General features: G+C 43.1%; 1 protein-coding gene and 1 long non-coding RNA gene across 4 annotated transcripts in view; one reads left to right on the top strand and one right to left on the bottom strand.

The window, feature by feature from the left end:
• Nucleotides 1-45: 45 nt before the first annotated feature.
• Nucleotides 46-17,198, bottom strand: LOC118358476 (phosphatidate cytidylyltransferase 2). 3 transcript variants are annotated; one of them, XM_035736358.2, is made up of 13 exons: nt 17,050-17,198; nt 11,005-11,141; nt 10,451-10,547; nt 9,751-9,848; nt 9,179-9,318; nt 6,324-6,382; nt 5,329-5,411; nt 4,742-4,829; nt 4,536-4,604; nt 4,265-4,417; nt 3,510-3,629; nt 3,223-3,326; nt 46-2,834 (listed from the first exon to the last, which is right to left on the bottom strand). In XM_035736358.2, exons 1-13 carry the CDS (start codon nt 17,110-17,112, stop codon nt 2,711-2,713), a joined length of 1,335 nt encoding a protein of 444 aa, XP_035592251.1. In that variant the 5' UTR covers nt 17,113-17,198; the 3' UTR covers nt 46-2,710. The 3 variants fall into 3 exon arrangements, with proteins under 3 accessions (XP_035592251.1, XP_035592250.1, XP_035592252.1); XM_035736357.2 differs by lacking the exon at nt 17,050-17,198 and adding an exon at nt 15,642-15,806; XM_035736359.2 differs by lacking the exon at nt 17,050-17,198 and adding an exon at nt 12,715-12,885.
• Nucleotides 16,996-17,503, top strand: part of LOC118358477 (uncharacterized) — a 9,334-nt gene continuing 8,826 nt past the window's right edge. Inside the window, exon 1 of the long non-coding RNA XR_004820463.2 lies at nt 16,996-17,144. This is a non-coding gene — a long non-coding RNA (uncharacterized LOC118358477). The remainder of the gene's footprint in view (nt 17,145-17,503) is intronic.

Below are 17,503 nucleotides of genomic sequence, written 5' to 3'. Positions count from 1 at the left end.
TGGTCCCTGTAAATGAACATGACAAAACTGAGATCAACCAAGGACAAGAGTTCAACCATTTATGTTGGAAGTGACCACAAATTGAAAGTCACTTGGTGGTGATCTCACAATGGCAACAAGAGGAAAAACATCAACAGCATTAAAAGTAGCTTAACAAAATCTGTGAGATTGTCAGTGATTTTGGTATTGTGTATTACTACTGGCTTATTATGAGCCGTCCTCCCCTCAGCAGCCTCCTGTTACTGATTGTTCGCAACCCAAAGGGATGTGTAACGACGGCAACTATCTGTGAGTGTGTCTGCATCCTAAATGGCACCCTATTCCCTTTATAGTGCACTACTTTTGACCAGGGCACATAGTTCTCAAGTAATACACTACACTGAGTATACCAAACATTAGGAACACCTTCCTAATATTGAGTCATATCCTTCACTACAGTCCCATAGCTTTGGACACTGAACAGACAGCATGATCCCTTCACCCCACCATCCTGGTGTTTTCTATGCAACACTCTAACAGTTGAACAAATCTGCCTCTTAGGAGCCGTTTACAAACATATATTATACCAGCAGGGCAGGTAACAAAATAGATAACGCCTGGTGGCCATTTGTAACTATCTATTCATCCATTACAATAGCTGATGTAAACATGGATGGTGTCCCATCTCACATTCCTATGAGAACCTCAACAGTGGCAGTCAGAGCCAGAAATAAAGAGGGCATATAGTGTATAGCATTTATAGAGATCTATATATAAACACATTACCAGTCAAAAGTTTGGACACACCTTCTCATTCCAGGGTTTTTCTTAATTTTCTTGGATGAGTTGGACCACAGTGTGAAGGAAAAGCAGCCAACAAGTGCTCAGCATGTGGGAACTCCTTCAAGACATTTGGAAAAGCATTCCTCATGAAGCTGGTTGAGAGAATGCCAAGAGTGTGCAAAGCTGTCAAGGCAAGGGGTGGCTACTTTGAAGAATTTGCTTAACACTTTTTGGGTTACTACATGTTTCCATATGTGTTATTCTACAATCTAGAAAATAGGAAAAATCCTTGAATGAGTAAGTGTGTCCAAACTTTTGACTGGTACTGTATATAAAACTCTGGTGGCTGTCATCCAGCGTGAACTGAAAGGACCCTTCACACATCGTCATCTCTGATAACGGAACTTGATTGGAAAATAAATAACCACAGCTGAAACCCTGATGTCCAACTCCCACACCAAAAGGAGATCACAATAGTTTTAAATTAAGTTTAACATTAAGGCAGACCATTATGTAGTAGAATATTACATGGCAATGAAATATATTGTAAAATACATTCCTATACTATTCCTTTTGTCATTTTACTCTTTCAAACATGTATTCTATTGCTCCTAGGGAATGTTTTACCCTTAACCTCCATTTTGTAGCAATAATGATAGTCAATAATCCTGTCAAATCCAGTGGTGTTTTTCCCCCAATTTAGACAGTCCACTTCCTAGAACGGTGTGGCTGGTTGTGAATGAAGCTACAGGTGAAGCATGTGTCTACAATGGCACTCTGTTCCCTACATCAGGGTTCCCCAACTGGAGGCTCGCTAGCTGAATTTGTCCCATGGGCAAAACATGTTTTTGGGGGGCATATGACTTAAAACATCAGCAAATCAGTGATTTTAATTTTGGAAATATATGTGATCTTATACAAATGTAAGCAAGGTTTTAAATTATTATGTTTTACTCAAATATTATTTCTGCTTGGGCTTCTTGCGGTCAATTTGCAGTCTACAGATGATTTGTAATTATCTTCCGGTCCCCTGACCAGCCGCGCCTGAATCTTATTGATGATGCCTGGGCACATAGGGCTCTGGTCAGAAGTAGTGCACTATGTAGGAAATAGGGTACCATTTGGGACACACTCCATGGTAACAGAGACAGAAATACACCGATATGCAGCATGACGTGCCAATAGCAGAGTGAACCTCTACCGGGTAAAATTCACATTGACTGTACAAAACAGGGATACAATGGAAGATTTCAATGTAAAAACTCAACCACACATATTATGTAATAGGTGGGGCGGCAGGGTAGTCTAGTGGTTAGAACATTGGACTAGTACACCAAAAGGTTGCAAGATCAAATCCCCGAGCTGACAAGGTAAAAATCTGTCATTCTGCCCCTGAACAAGGCAGTTAACCCACTGTTCCTAGGCAGTCATTGAAAATAAGAATTTGTTCTTAACTGACTTGCCTAGTAAAATAAAAGGTAAAATAAAAAATTATAAATACAATTATTACGATGAATGAAGCAAATAAAATTGTGGCAGATGAAGAGGACGATACAGTGTGACTATTTTGAGCAGTGCATTAAAACACAAAATATATGTACCATAAAATATTCACACACATGTATACCTGACCTCATTGTGGTACACAGATCAAGTGGCATCACTGTGTTGTAGATACTATAGCTGACAAATTTACTCACAAAAACAACCTGAAACACTGACAAAGGAAAACAGTTTAGGACACACCTTCTTTCATACTATATACACTCCCTCCCTCTGTCACACAGAAAAATTGAATAACCCAAAGAATTGAGTTACTTTCTCAGATGTGTTCTTGCTCATACGAGCACCACACTTCTTCTCCCACACCTCCAGGGCTTTCTGGTGCCAGGCGCTGCCCTCCTCTCTATGTGCCCAGTAGGGTGACCTTGGGCTGGCCGTGAGAGCCCTAGGCTACATCCTCCAGCAGACCCCTCTCTATCAAGTGGCTCTTTAAGGAGTTGAAGATGTTGAGCTGCTGGTCCAAGCGCAGGGCTAAAAGCTGCTGAACCACCTTGGCAGGGTTAGGGCCCCTGGAGAGAGATTACACAATGGATTACAGATATACATACAGGGTGACATTTTGACAGCACAAATACGCCGTTAGTCAATTTGCTTGAGGCTGTACCTCATGTCTTCATGCAATAGGTAGAACATTGCTGTCGTTTGAGCCCATGGGACAGAGAAGATTACTAACTGAGTCGCTCTGGATAAGATTGTCTGCTAAATGACTAAAATAACATTAAAAAAGTTAAATGAATCACATACTGTAAAAGCCTTCAAGAATCACTTCCTCTTTAGCAATGCATTATTTTCATCAATCAACACACTGTCAGCCAAAAGCAGTTAAGACTGGCTCCTCTCTCTCTATGCACCACTGGCTACTCTCTTTATAAACAACGGGGTGTTCTAGAACGTTACCTGATGAAGCTGGCGATGTAGACATTGACAAACGTGGCCATGAGGTACTGGCAGTCGAAGCGGTCCATGATGCCACCGTGACCGGGGATGGTGTTGGCAAAGTCCTGGAACAACAACAAAAATAGAAATCTTGTGTTTCTCTCCATGGGCTGATATTTCTGTTCCACGGGACTGCCGTGCAGCTTTGAGGGAACATTGATCAGAAGCACTGCCAACTGAGAGGCCACTCAATTCTAGTGAGTCCACCAGGTCCACTGACAACAGGAGTCTCTTCTCCTCATACCCACCTTGATCTTAAAGGCCCTCTTGAAGCCGCTGGCAAAGAAGCCTCCGAAGGGTCCCATGAGGGAGGCAAAGGCAGAGAGGGAGATGCTGTGAATCTGGAATGGGTAGAGGCGCACTGTGGGCTGGAGAGAGAGAGGACAAGAGGGCGAGAGAGAAGGGGAAGAGGGAGAGAGAGAGGATGACTACAGTCTCACATACAGTCAAACAGTTTCTAAACAAAGAGGAGAAACAATGACAAAAGGATTTAGGATATCAAAGCAGACTTCCAGACATAGACCAGACCAGCCAGGTCAGAAACAGAGACTAGCCAGCCAGCGGTCAGAAACAGACCAGCCAGCCAGAGATCAAAAACAGAGACTAGCCAGCCAGCGAGAGATCAGAAACAGAGACCAGCCAGCCAGCCAGAGATCAGAAACAGAGACCAGCCAGCCAGCCAGAGATCAGAAACAGAGACCAGCCAGCCAGCCAGCCAGAGATCAGAAACAGAGACCAGCCAGCCAGCAAGAGATCAGAAACAGAGCCCAGCCAGCCAGAGATCAGAAACAGAGACCCACCAGCCAGAGAGATCAGAGACCCACCAGCAATAAGAAACAGACCCGCCAGCTAGTCAGAAAGACCGATCAGAAACCTGCCAGCGATCAATCAGAGTACTGCCAGCGATCAATCAGAAACAGACCCGCCAGCCAGCCAGAAAGACAGATCAGAAACAGAGACCAGCCAGCCACACAATCAAACAGAGGGGACAGATCCGACTCACCCATCCAGTGAGGGACTCGAGGGTGGCCGGCAGGGCATAGTCCTGTAGCTGGAACAGATCAGAGGGCACACAGTCCACCTCAAAACTGTTATGGTCGCTGTTGAACTCCACTGGACACACAAAGAAGCTGTAGCCTGCCATCACATAGGACAACTGGAGAGAGAGAGAGAGAGAGAGAGAGAGAGAGAGGGACAGAAGCAAAGAATAAAATAATAGGACTTGTGGGGAATTTGAAAGGAAACTTTTGCAGTTAGCTATGGCCGTGTCTTACCATGATCCCAAACACAACAGTAGAAAAGAATCCGCCGATGAAGCCTTCCCAGGTCTTCTTAGGAGACAGCTGTAGAGTACACAATCAGGACGTTGACACAGTACAGGGTGTTTGTTACCAATGGTATCCTTTGTACCAAATATCAACTGAACGATCCAAACTTCAGAAAATGCTACATACAGTAGAGGTGTAACAGTCTTGCTAACCTTAATGAGTGGAGTACGTCCAAAGAAGAAGCCAAACATGTAGGCCATGATGTCATTGCAGATCACACAGGAGATGGGCACGATGAACCTAGACGAGAAGGAGAGAGGTACTGGTATCAACAACTGGGGTGTATAAAGCAGACATATGTATTTACTCTGAAGAGACAGAGCAGGTCTCTTCAACATAGTACATTTCTACCTGAACGTTCTGAAATGTTGTTGACTCCTGAATAAGCTTCAGATGTAGACCACCCTAATGCACTTGTCATTTGCATCACATGGTTGTAGGACAAGTCGTAATTACATCAGAAAGACTTTTCAACCTGCAATAAGTCCTCCCATTGTACAGCATGGAGACACTGGACTAAGTGAAGACACTCCCATGCACTAACTTGACAGAACAGATCCACTGGGTGTATCCCAAATTACACCTTATTCCCTATATAGTATACTACGTTGACCATGGTCCACAGGGCACTAAAAGTAGTGCACTATATAGGGAATAGAGTGCCATTTAGGTCACACCCAATGTCTGACTGAATTTTCCCTCTTATTGAATTTGAGTGAGTGACAGAGACATTTCTTACCAGATCATTCCCTCAAACAGGTTGTGGATGATGAGGTGGGACTGGGTCACTACGATCAGCAGAGTTACATGAGTCCAGCCAAACTGACAGGAAGGAAGGAAATTCATTTTCAGAAAGCGTAATTGTCCCAACATTTTTAATAAGTGAAAGGAACATAGCTACCCCAAAGTGGCCAGAACACTACAGTATATTTAAGTAATAAGACCCGAGGTTTGTTATATGGCCAATATACCACAACTAAGGACTGTTCTCAGGCACAACGCAACGTGGAGTGCCTGGATACAGCCCTTAGAGATGGAATATTGGACATATACCACAAACTCTCGAGGTGCCTTATTGCTATTATAAACTGGTTACCAACGTAAATAGAACAGTAATTTCTTGCCATACCCGTGGTATAGTCTGATATAACATGGCTTTTAGCATTCAGGGCTCGAACCACCCAGTTTATAATTACTCATAGCACACTTTGTTTGTAATTTAGCATTAATGCTGTAAATGGCATTTTGCACAGAACAATCCTTACTGATAACAGGGCAATGATGACCAAGTTCTCTTTGCAACAACACAAACATACCATTGAGGAGTGCTAAGACCTCAGCCCAGTCAGTGTGACATTTTGTCCACAACACTGAGTAAATGACTTTTACTGCAGTATGCGGTGCTCTCAGTGATATGTTACTGGAGTGTGTGTTTCCTAGCAGCGCTCAGCAATGTCATTGCCCTACATGGTCAATCCAGAGCCCAAAACAGAGCCACAGACGGTCAGTGTCGGTGTCTGTGTTTGACAAAGGCTGCAGCAGATCGGAATAGGGGCCTCATCTATATCCTGGAAAGGACCCAGATCACTGCTGGTGGGATTCCATGTTTCTGGGCCAGGCCCCTTCAATAATGAAGTAGCAGCCCAGAGGGTTCATAATACAGTACAAACACACACACTATGCTACCCAACACATGCATGCATGCGCGCACCACACACACACACACACACACACCATATAGAACTGCAGACGGTAGTGTTTCTTCACCAGGCTCAGCACGAACATGCAGAAACCTGCACAACACAGAACAGAGGAAACAAGTCAACAAAGAGTAAATCAAATTGAATTCAATCTCTTTTTCACAGCACCCCATATGATTTGAACGAAACCTTCCATACATTTCTTCCCATTGTATAAGTGGTCAGAAAGTGACATTTTGGACCTGAATGCCAAAACACTACAGAGTTAAAAGGTGCTGAAAGTTGACCCATTTTGCATACCCCACCATACCAAGACACATCCATGTCTTCATCACTGGAAAAGATAAACGGTTGAGATTGATATAATTTAAAATCTTACAAACAGGGTTGTCAAAATATTTTCTCATTTCTGCGGAAAAAATATTTTAACAAAATGTATATAATTGAATGTTGATTATCTAATATTTATAATTTTCACATTTTGTAGCTTAGACTTTATTTGACATCATCTAAGGTTTTAGTGTTGTGCCCACCATCAGTTGAGTCAACATGCTCTTGAATACAGGGGTGGGTGTCGTGTTTTGGCTGATAAAATTTCAAATGTATTCCCATTTTAACTTTCAAACGATACCACAAAGATGGGTTGAGGTCCACACATCAGATAAATGTTAACTTGGATGGGAATATCGGTTGTTTTCAATAATACAGTCAATCCTATTAAAATCATAGAAATATAAATAATAGAATAGACATGACCATTTAAGTTGACATTCGACGTTGGGTGGACCGGCGGTCATCTTTGTGGTAGTAATTAAAAGTTCAAATTTCAATGGTGTACCAGCTAAATTGCAGTGGTCGACAGGTCAAGGTCCATTCTAAGAATTATATTTATATAATTGAAATGACACCCACCCTGTATTCAAGAGCATGTTGTGTCTCAACCGATGGCAGGGAAAATATAAAAACCTCAGATGATGCAAAATAGGGTCTATGCTATAACATACTGTATGAGAATATGAAAACAATCTGAGGTCATACATTTTTAAATAATTTACCCTACATTTTTTAAATTACAATTATTAAAAATATATTTTTTCTTTCAAGAAATAATCAAATAGTTTGATATCATTTTTAAGCTTACAGTGTTGTCAAACTCAACCATTTATCTTTTCCAGTGATGAAGACATAGATGTCTCATTGTATGGTATGCAAAATGGGTGAACTTTGAGCACCGTCTATCTCCTGAATGTTTTGGCATTCAGGTCCCAACGGTCACTTTCTGACCACTTATTCCATGGGCAAACATGAATGAAAGGTTTAATTTAAATCAAAAGGGATGCTGTTTAAAAGTGATTGAATTCAAATGGATTCACACCAAAGCATTTTTGGGTCAGACAGGTTTTAGAAGCTATTATTGTCATTCTTTGTTTTAAAACTGAGGACCAGCAACTGCATCATTGTGGTCATCCAAGCCATGTTCAATCAAACTCAATCACAATCTCTAGTGACATACATTATGATTTGGTTTTGGGTTCAGAGGTTAAAAGCCTGCTAAAGTCAGTAACAGATAAAAACACAATCACATGAATGCGCTGCATGTAAGTCTTGATTTCTTACACTTCCAATAATTATATCAATCCCCAAGGCTGGATCAAAGCAGAGTAAGAAGACGCCCTTGTGGGTAAGATGCTTTTATCGAATCTAACAAATTAGATAAAGCAGTCAGGTCAATAATTCAGTTAGGACAATTTGGACACCAGAATATTTCTACATCCATCCAATCCACATAAATTTGTTACACATGCTTCATCAGAGCACAACAATGCTAGCCTGGTACCAGATCAGTTTGTGCTGTCTTGCCAGCTTCTATGGTCATTGTAGTCACTGTATTATACTTCTGCTAAACTGTTTATCCTATTCTACTGAGTCATTTACTTTATGTTCGTAAACTTACCTTTCATTATTTCCTATTGTTGTTGCATTGTCAAGAAGGAACCTGCAAGTGAGCATTTTGTTGGACAGTGTATACCATATGTACATCCCGCACATATGACGAAGAAAACTTGAAACTTGGCCGGATGAACAGATCTGGAACCAGGCTAGAACAAAGCACACAGTGTTCTGATTTATCTTTATATAACTACTTATAGATTCTGTGAAACTCCGCTCCTTCTACATTATCTGTCATTGGGGACACGGCCCTATTACCTTAAAAGAGATGGCCCTATTACCTTAAAAGAGATGGCCCTATTACCTTAAAAGAGATGGCCCTATTACCTTAAAAGAGATGGCCCTATTACCTTAAAAGAGATGGCCCTATTACCTTAAAAGCCTTTCCCTGCCAACACTTCTCCAGTAAACAACCCAGCCCTGTTTTGAAATGTACCCTAAGGGAGGGATGAACGAAGGAGGGATAGATGGGTATTAACTTTCCTCTTTCACCTTGAGCCACAAAGTCGAGGTATGATCATACAGTCACACAGAAACAGCAGACGTTTAGCGAGTGCTACCTTCACCACATCCTGCTGCCATGAACTGCCACTGCTGCACTGGTTGACTGAAAGAGGGAGGGTGTGGCACAGTGGGGGTTCCTTCTGAAGCTTTTATAATAAAAAAAAACGTGTACCAAACCCTTTGTCAGGTAAAAACTGATTAAAAATGAAGAAGCTACAACTGAAACACTAAACGTTCAAAAGAGGACTCCCCTTTCTCCCTCCCTCACTCTCCCTGGCTCTTTCTCACTCTCAATACTCTAAAATGGCTTCTTTATCACCAATAGGAAAAAGCACTAGATCGGTTTCCATCTGTCCTTGCCAGGTCAGTGATCATGAAGGAAAAGACATGAAAAAAGGAAGTTAGTCAGAACTTTTGAGACAGCCTGCATCTCACCTGTGAGGTACAGAGCGAAGGAGATGAGGCGGTGGTATTTGCTGAGGATGCGCAGCGGCTCCTCCCTCTGCACCAGATTAAAGAAGTAGTCTGTCACCGTCTCTCCGTAGAAGAAGTAGTTTACACAGAGCAGGAAGTACCTGACAGCGGGAGGAGAGGAGGGGAGGGAGAGGAGGAAGATGAAGGGAGGAAGAGGGGAGCAAGGGGTGAGGTCAGAACTGTTATAACAGACTGAACATTCACTAGGCAACCTTTTCTGGAAAACCTGGAGCAATGGTGAACTTTTGGAGATGCAATGTTCAAGTTATGAAGAACTGTACAAGTTATGATGTTTTATAATAACGAAATAGTTTTTACACCAGAGCTAACATACTACAAATAGCATCACCACTACATGTAACATGATATAGTTTCTCTCTGCTAACTGGGTAAACATCACCATACCAACAAACCTCAGGAAGTCTGCAATGAAATAAAACATGCAACTCATTATCTTGGGTCAACAAACAGTTAGTTGCAGTATAACATTAAAGACAGACATAAAATTGTGTGTGTGCGCACGCGCATCTCACCAACTCAACGTTCTGAACCAGGGCAGGTGGTAGGAGTGGTACACACTGTAACCGATGTGGATGATCTCCTGGAAGCATTTGATCTGCACACACAGCACCTGTAGAGAAAGATATTCCATTATTACTTTGAACAGGTCTGTAATAAATGACTGAGGTTTGACATTGACTGTCTGGGTTTTGGTATCAACTACATGGTATTCCCCTACCACACTTCATATTTGATATCACCCTGACAACAGTATCTGGATGATTCCTTGTTGCTCATCTCCATCTCATTTAATCAGACATTTTGGTTCAATGTTCTTGTGTTGTGACTCTATAAAGAGTTTTTGTGTTCTCTGTTCACTTCCTGCAGCAAGCTTTCTCCCTCCTAGCAGGTAGTAAAGCAGAGAAAAGTCTGTTATTTCCACTGAGTTACACTCTGAGCCTAAATCCATTAAGGACACAGACAGACAGCCGGCCCCAATTCAATCCCTTACCCTCTCTTTCGTCCTAACCTTTTGTTTCTGCAGATCTGTAAGGTATGTACGCAATATGGTGGAAGCTCCATCACTGGACTGGACTATACCTATCCTGAGACTGCAGATCTGGCAAAAGAGGAGTTCGGACCAAGGGAGACGGGTAGGGAGCGATTTGGGATCGGCTAACAAACTGACTGACAGACAGAAGGCTTATGGAAAGGAGGACGAGGATCACTCACAATCAGCATGAGCACCATGGGGCCCAGATAGATGATGATGAAGAAGAAGGAGATCATGGCCAGAGTCAGGATCCCTCGCACCCACCAGTTCTTCCATCTGAGAACACACACACAGTTAATCCCCATATACAGTGTATAATGAAAAGGTGAACAATAAGCATCCATATCAGTTGTCTGTGTGCCCAGTTGTCTGTGTGCTGGGCAATACATTCCTGAAGAATGTCAATATAGGCCTACACAGATCAATAGTTATATTGAGCATAGCAGATGGTATTTCATTAGCATTCAATAATCCCCATGTCTGAATAACAGGATGTTGTTAGGATGGAGGACCAAACCCAAGATAGTAAATAAAAAAATCTAGATGTTGGTTGTGTCCCAAATGGCACTCTATTCCCTATAGGCCTAGTGGCACTACTTTTGACCAGAGACTTATGGGACGCAGATATTACGTTTTGTAAATAGGTGATATTTCCCTTGTTCCAAACCGGAGGTTGTGATTACCATAAGAAAATAGTCAATGAAAAAATAATATATATGTTGGAAGTGTTTACCGGGAGGACAGTCCAGATAGGGCTTTATTGAGAACCTCAGGGGTGTCATCAGCAGGGACAGGCACCTCCGGGAGCCCTGTATCAGGCTTGGTCTCGCTTTCAGACGCCCCCTCTGCTTTCCCCTCATTCTCAGATCCCTACAGAGAGAGAAAGAGAGAACGGGGAGAGAGAGAGAGGGGGCAGATAGAGAGACAGACACAGATATAGAATAGAGTTAGTCATACAATGTAAACAAACACAGCTAGCCCCCTATGAGGAATGCTCCCCCACTTCCTTTCCAGGTCTATTTTATGTCAGTGAACAACATTGTGAGAGCAAGCTTGTAGTGCTTTTCCGCTTTGGCGTTAGGATAGTCTGTCTGATAAATATACGGCTGATGGTGACAGAGTAATCAACATATTTCATGGTGTCTGCCCCCTTGATACTGTCTGAAAGCGGATGACCCTCTGCTTTCCAAGGTAACAAAATGTGTCATTAGACATTGCAGACTGCTGTGATGTCATCGTGGTCTCTCCCCCCTAGTGCTACCAAAATTGCACTGTTGTGTCACCTAACCTCCTATTAACAATCAAACAGATAGCTGTTAGCCTACACTCTGCCTGTCTTGGTTGTCAACACACACACTGTGTACACACATATAGCAGTAGGCCTAGCTATCAAGCTGATGGAACCCCCAGGCTTGCTGGTTCCCATTTCCTATCAGGCAGGATGCCCTGGATAAAAATAGCCCCTCCTTCCACACTCCTGTTACTGAAGAGACCCCTTTCATGTTCCATGGGAGGCAAGGAGCAGCACTACACTACCCACACCTCGTTTTGTTTTTGTCTCTGGTCACATTATCAGAATCAAGAGATTCATTCAACCATGTTAAATAAGTAATGTAGGCCTATGCAATTTCCTTCTACCTTATCACCTACGCTACCACAATAATAGACATGCACATGCAGTCATACATACTATACACAACAAACAAGGGTCAGTGCTATCCGGGATCCTTGGGATGTCCCTAAACTTACCCCATTGAAATGTAAAAGGTTAGGGTAGGGGTTAACATCCAACAAACATGCCATTTCCTCTGGGTATAAATAGGCTGGATTTATTTTCCAGTGTCCTTAGGCTGTTACAATTTGACTGATATAACCATTCTTCAAACTTTCTGAGAGCAAACCGAGTCAACTTTGGCTCAAATGATTTCAACTCAAAAACATTTTGTAGGCACAAGACAGAGACACTAAGTTATCCATGGAGAATTGATGATGCACCTGCAGGCAGGGTCCTTCTACAGTGATGTCTGACAGAATCAAACCACAGAGCGCCACGGCCCTATACCACCAACACAACACAGCTGCATGATGAAACCTGCCTAACCGAACGTAGCAGGAGGAGACAGACGCCAGAGCGGAGTCGTCAATCAGAAACATCCGCATTCTGCCAACGTCGCTAAGGGGGGCACCAGGCTGGCAATCACTGATCAAAAACCAAGACGCAAGGCCTACATTCTGAGGCGGGAAGGCAAGTCAAAGTGGACTTGGAGGGGGGAACACAGCATGTATTTTACGGACCCTGAAACTAGTAAAGCCCCACAGTGGAGCCTGTGTAATGGATGAGGAGAGAAAATGCAACACAACAATGCAGGTGGACACTTAATTAGAGCTCATAAAATACTTTAAAATGTAGGGCTGCACAGACCGGTTTGTGTTTTTACTTTACCTTTTATAATGGTATTTGAATGTTGGTTTGTTAAATGTGATACGTCGTGTGTAACGTCCATTTTTATAGTTTACTCCGCTAAGTGAGTCATCTCTCTTCGCGCTCCCTCTCCATGCTGCTTTCCACACAGACCTATCCCCGAACCTGGCACTCAAAGACCGCATTTATTGTTGCCATGGCGAGACACTTGCGTTCAGTCTTCATGGTTAACATTTACATTTAAGTCATTTAGCAGACGCTCTTATCCAGAGCGACTTACAAATTGGTGCATTCACCTTATGACATCCAGTGGAACAGTCACTTTACAATAGTGCATCTAAATCTAAAAGCGGGGGTGGGGGGGTGAGAAGGATTACTTATCCTATCCTAGGTATTCCTTAAAGAGGTGGGGTTTCAGGTGTCTCCGGAAGGTGGTGATTGACTCCGCTGTCCTGGCGTCGTGAGGAGTGTGTTCCACCATTGGGGGCCAGAGCAGCGAACAGTTTTGACTGGGCTGAGCGGGAACTGTACTTCCTCAGTGGTAGGGAGGCGAGCAGGCCAGAGGTGGATGAACGCAGTGCCCTTGTTTGGGTGTAGGGCCTGATCAGAGCCTGGAGGTACTGAGGTGCCGTTCCCCTCACAGCCCGTAGGCCAGCACCATGGTCTTGTAGCGGATGCGAGCTTCAACTGGAAGCCAGTGGAGAGAGCGGAGGAGCGGGGTGACGTGAGAGAACTTGGGAAGGTTGAACACCAGACGGGCTGCGGCGTTCTGGATGAGTTGTAGGGGTTTAATGGCACAGGCAGGGAGCCCAGCCAACAGCGAGTTGCAGTAATCCAGACGGGAGATGACAAGTGCCTGGATTAGGATCTGCGCCGTTTCCTGTGTGAGGCAAGGTCGTACTCTGCGGATGTTGTAGAGCATGAACCTACAGGAACGGGCCACCGCCTTGATGTTAGTTGAGAACGACAGGGTGTTGTCCAGGATCACGCCAAGGTTCTTAGCGCTCTGGGAGGAGGACACAATGGAGTTGTCAACCGTGATGGCGAGATCATGGAATGTTAACGCAGCACATGAAACAATGTTGACGACTACGATGCGGTTTTCACTTTGCTTCTGTAGCAGTATTGCTTCCGTTCCTCTCCTCGCCCCTACCTGGGCTCGGACCCTCTGCACACACCAATTGACACCCTCGAAGCATTGTTACCTATCGCTCCACAAATGTCGCGGCCCATGCAGAGCAATATAAACAACTACTTAAAGATCTCAGAGCCAGTGATGTCACCGGTTGAAACGCTATTAGCGCGCACCCCATTAACTAGCTAGCCATTTGACACCGGTTACACTTCTGAATATAAATACACTAGTGTTCTATAATTACACTGTTTATTTTCTTAGCAAGTTATGGCTAAGTTGTGTTAACCGCTAACGCCAAATCGCTAGTTAGCTGGCTCCACTGGAACAAAAGGAGCGACCCACAGGAGCAACCAGGGTCAAGCGCTCTGCTCAAGGGCATGTCGACAGATCTCCCACCAAGTCAAATCAGGGTCCCAAACCAGCGACCTACTATCGGCCCAAGCTCCCAGCCGTCCAAGATCAGCCACAGTTCCCTGAGAACTACCGCCCCCTCAATTTAAAAAAATATATATATATATATTATTTTTAAAACTCCCTCCACTCCTTCCTAACTCTTCTCAAACATCTCATTCCAAAATCATGGGCATTAATATGGAGTTGGTCCTACCTTTGCTGCTATAACAGCCTCCACTCTTCTGGGAAGGCTTTCCACTAGATGTTGGAACATTGCTGCAGGGACTTACTTCCATTCAGCCACAAGAGCATTAGTGAGGTTGGGCGATTAGGCCTGGCTCGCAGTCGGCATTCCAATTCATCCCAAAGGTGTTCGATGGGGTTGAGGTCAGGGCTCTCTGTGCAGGCCAGTAAAGTTCTTCCACACCGATAGACAAAGCATTTCTGTATGAACCTCGTTTTGTGCACGGAGACATTGTCATGCTGAAAAAGGAAAGGGCCTTCCCCAAAATGTTGCCACAAAGTTGGAAGCACAGGATCGTCTTAAGACATCATTGTATGCTGTAGGACTAAGATTCACCTTCACTGGAACTAAGGGGCCTAGCCCGAATCATGAAAAACACCCCAGACCATTATTCCTCATCCACCAAACTTTACAATTGGCACTATGCAGTCGGGCAAGTAGCGTTCTCCTGGCATCCACCAAACCCAGATTTGTCCGGCGGACTGCCAGACAGTCAGGCGTGATTAATCGATCCTGAGAACGTGTTTCCACTGCTCCAGAGTCCAATGACAGCAAGCTTTACACCGCTCCAACCAAAGCTTGGCATTGCGCATGGTGATATTAGGCTTGTGTGCAACTGCTAGGCCATGGAAACCCATTCCATGAAGCTCCTGACGAACAGTTCTTGAGCGGACGTTGCTTTCAGCTGCAGTTTGTAAATCGGTAGTGAGTGTTGCAACCGAGGACAGACTATTTTTACGTGCTACAGCACTTAGCAGTCCCATTCTGTGAGCTTGTGTGGCCTACCACTTCGAGGCTGAGCCGTTGTTACTCCTAGACGTTTCCACTTCACAATAACAGCACTTACAGTTGACAGGGGCAGGGCAGAAATTTGACAAACTGACATGTTGGAAAGGTGGCATCGTATGACGGCGCCACATTGAAAGTCACTGAGCTCTTCAGTAAGGCCATTCTACTGCCAATGTTTGTCTATGGAGATTGCATAGCTGTGTTTATTTTATTCACCTGTCAGCAACAGGTGTGGCGGAAATAGCTGAATCCACAAATTTTAACGGATGGCTACATTATATATATAAATAGATAGATGTGTACCCTCTCCCTTGTTATTGCTAGCTTCAACTGATTCAAACCCATCCTGTGCCCAGTCAAACCCATTCTTCTCCCTTAACCAATTACCTGACTCCTTCTGAAAATATTCAACTTTTCCAAGCCAAACTCTATTTTTAGCCTCCTTAAAGAGACATGCTTAGAACTGTAGTCCCTCCCAACAATTTCAAACGCCACTGCCATCCCGCATGAATATGTTAGCTACATGAAGTAGCTAAGTGAAAACATTGAATGTAGCTAAAGATTATAGGGTCCCCTATGAAACACTGACCAAGACTTTGGTTCCTACCCTGTCACAATAACTCCTCCCTGGAATTTTAATTTGTTGTCATATCAAACAGCACTGTATTCAAAGTGCCCACTATTATCGTCTAACTATAGAATTAGAATAATCATATGTTTTTCCATGATTCCAACAGTTTAAACTAAAATCACAATTCAAATCGTGGTTAACATTTGGTTAAAAACAAGGCCAAGATTTTTTGCCAATATCGTGCAACCCTACGTGTCAGTGTGGAAATTATCTCAAAAGAGTGCAGGAAATGCAGAAATTTATCAAAATGCACAAAATTATTTTGGGTTGAAGTTTAGATGAACATTATAAAACAATCAGGATGAAGAGAGACCTGTTAAAATAACTTAGAATGTATGTGTTGCCACCCACTACTCAAAGCAAATATATCACTTTTATTATCCAAAACATAAAATACCATAATTTGAAAAATACTGTGACATGATATTTTGACCATATTGCCCATCCCTAATTTAAATGTAATGTAACTCGGTTTTTTATTCGAAACAGCCCACAACTGGCATCATACATACTAACTATAAATTTAGGCAGTGATGGTGATCTGTCTGTATTTGTATGTGGCTTGAAATGTGTATGTGGGTTGTCCTTCTTGCAGAGTTGATTGGCCATGGTTTCCATTCATCCTACCTCATGAGTTGAAATCCAACTCATACGTTTGAAAACTAGCCAGAGTTTATGACTAATACATGATTAAGTTAATTGAATAGAAACATATACTTAAAAAGTGTGTTGCCCTGGCCACACAGTAAATGCACAACGCCAATTTTCAGTTCAGTTGACTGGGGAGTAGGCAGAGAGGAATAGCTATACTTCTTGTTACTTTCAATGACAAGCTAGAGACAAACGTTAGATATAGATAGCTAGTTTAACCACCAATGGTATCTTGTAAATGTGTGCCATTCATGCCAGAGCTAATGTTAGCAGCAAGTCAGTATACAATTTGTTAGCGTGCTAGCAAGCAAACTAGCGCAAATTAAATTGTAAACGTTCGACGTGGCTAGCTAACTATCCTGTCTTGTACGCTATTACAGCTAAATAATACTTATTATCCTAGTCACAATCATAATTTGTGGCATGATGTCCCATCTAGTGGGCCTTGGCTAGCTAACGGGTTTGTTCCAAATGGCAGTCCATAACCACTCCGTAGTACCGTAGGCTAGCTACCTTGTCTTCGGATTGTTGATATAGGTCGTTTTCAGTCGTTCCCCGGTGCCGTAGCTCTGTCATTTCTGCAACTCGTGTCCCAGCTACTACAGAGGGTGAGTATGTGACACAGGGTTGTTACAGTTTACCAGCTAGCTTGCTAAACAACAAAATACGACTGTTTCGTTCGACATAAATTATTCTTGTTAACCCCAGATGATTCACGTCCCTCTCACTGGGTTTCCACTAGATATTACACCCACAAAGTCTAAATGATAATGTCTATATCGTAAAAATGTATGAAAACAAAAATGTGCAGTTTGGTCTTAGTCCAAGGTTAGGTTTAGGCATACTGTTAGCAGTGTGTTTAGTTTTAAAATACACATTTAAGAAGAGCAATTGAGCACCCGATTACTCATCCTGCTGCCCACAGACATGGAATCACTGGTCACTTTAATGTTTACATACTGCTTTA

Source organism: Oncorhynchus keta, chromosome 25, assembly GCF_023373465.1.
Source record: "Oncorhynchus keta strain PuntledgeMale-10-30-2019 chromosome 25, Oket_V2, whole genome shotgun sequence".
NCBI classification, from domain to species: Eukaryota; Metazoa; Chordata; class Actinopteri; order Salmoniformes; family Salmonidae; genus Oncorhynchus; species Oncorhynchus keta.
Note: the sequence above shows the minus strand (reverse complement) of the source record. Positions and strands in the feature narration are given on the sequence as shown.

Coding starts and splice junctions, on each gene's coding strand:
- LOC118358476 (XM_035736357.2), bottom strand. CDS start 15,755: ATGGCAGTGGCGTTTGAAATTGTTGGGAGGGACTACAGTTCTAAGCAT. Junction 9,319..9,750: donor TGGTTCAGAACGTTGAGTTG/GTGAGATGCGCG, acceptor TCCCGCTGTCAG/GTACTTCCTGCTCTGTGTAA. Junction 2,835..3,222: donor TACATCGCCAGCTTCATCAG/GTAACGTTCTAG, acceptor ATCTCTCTCCAG/GGGCCCTAACCCTGCCAAGG.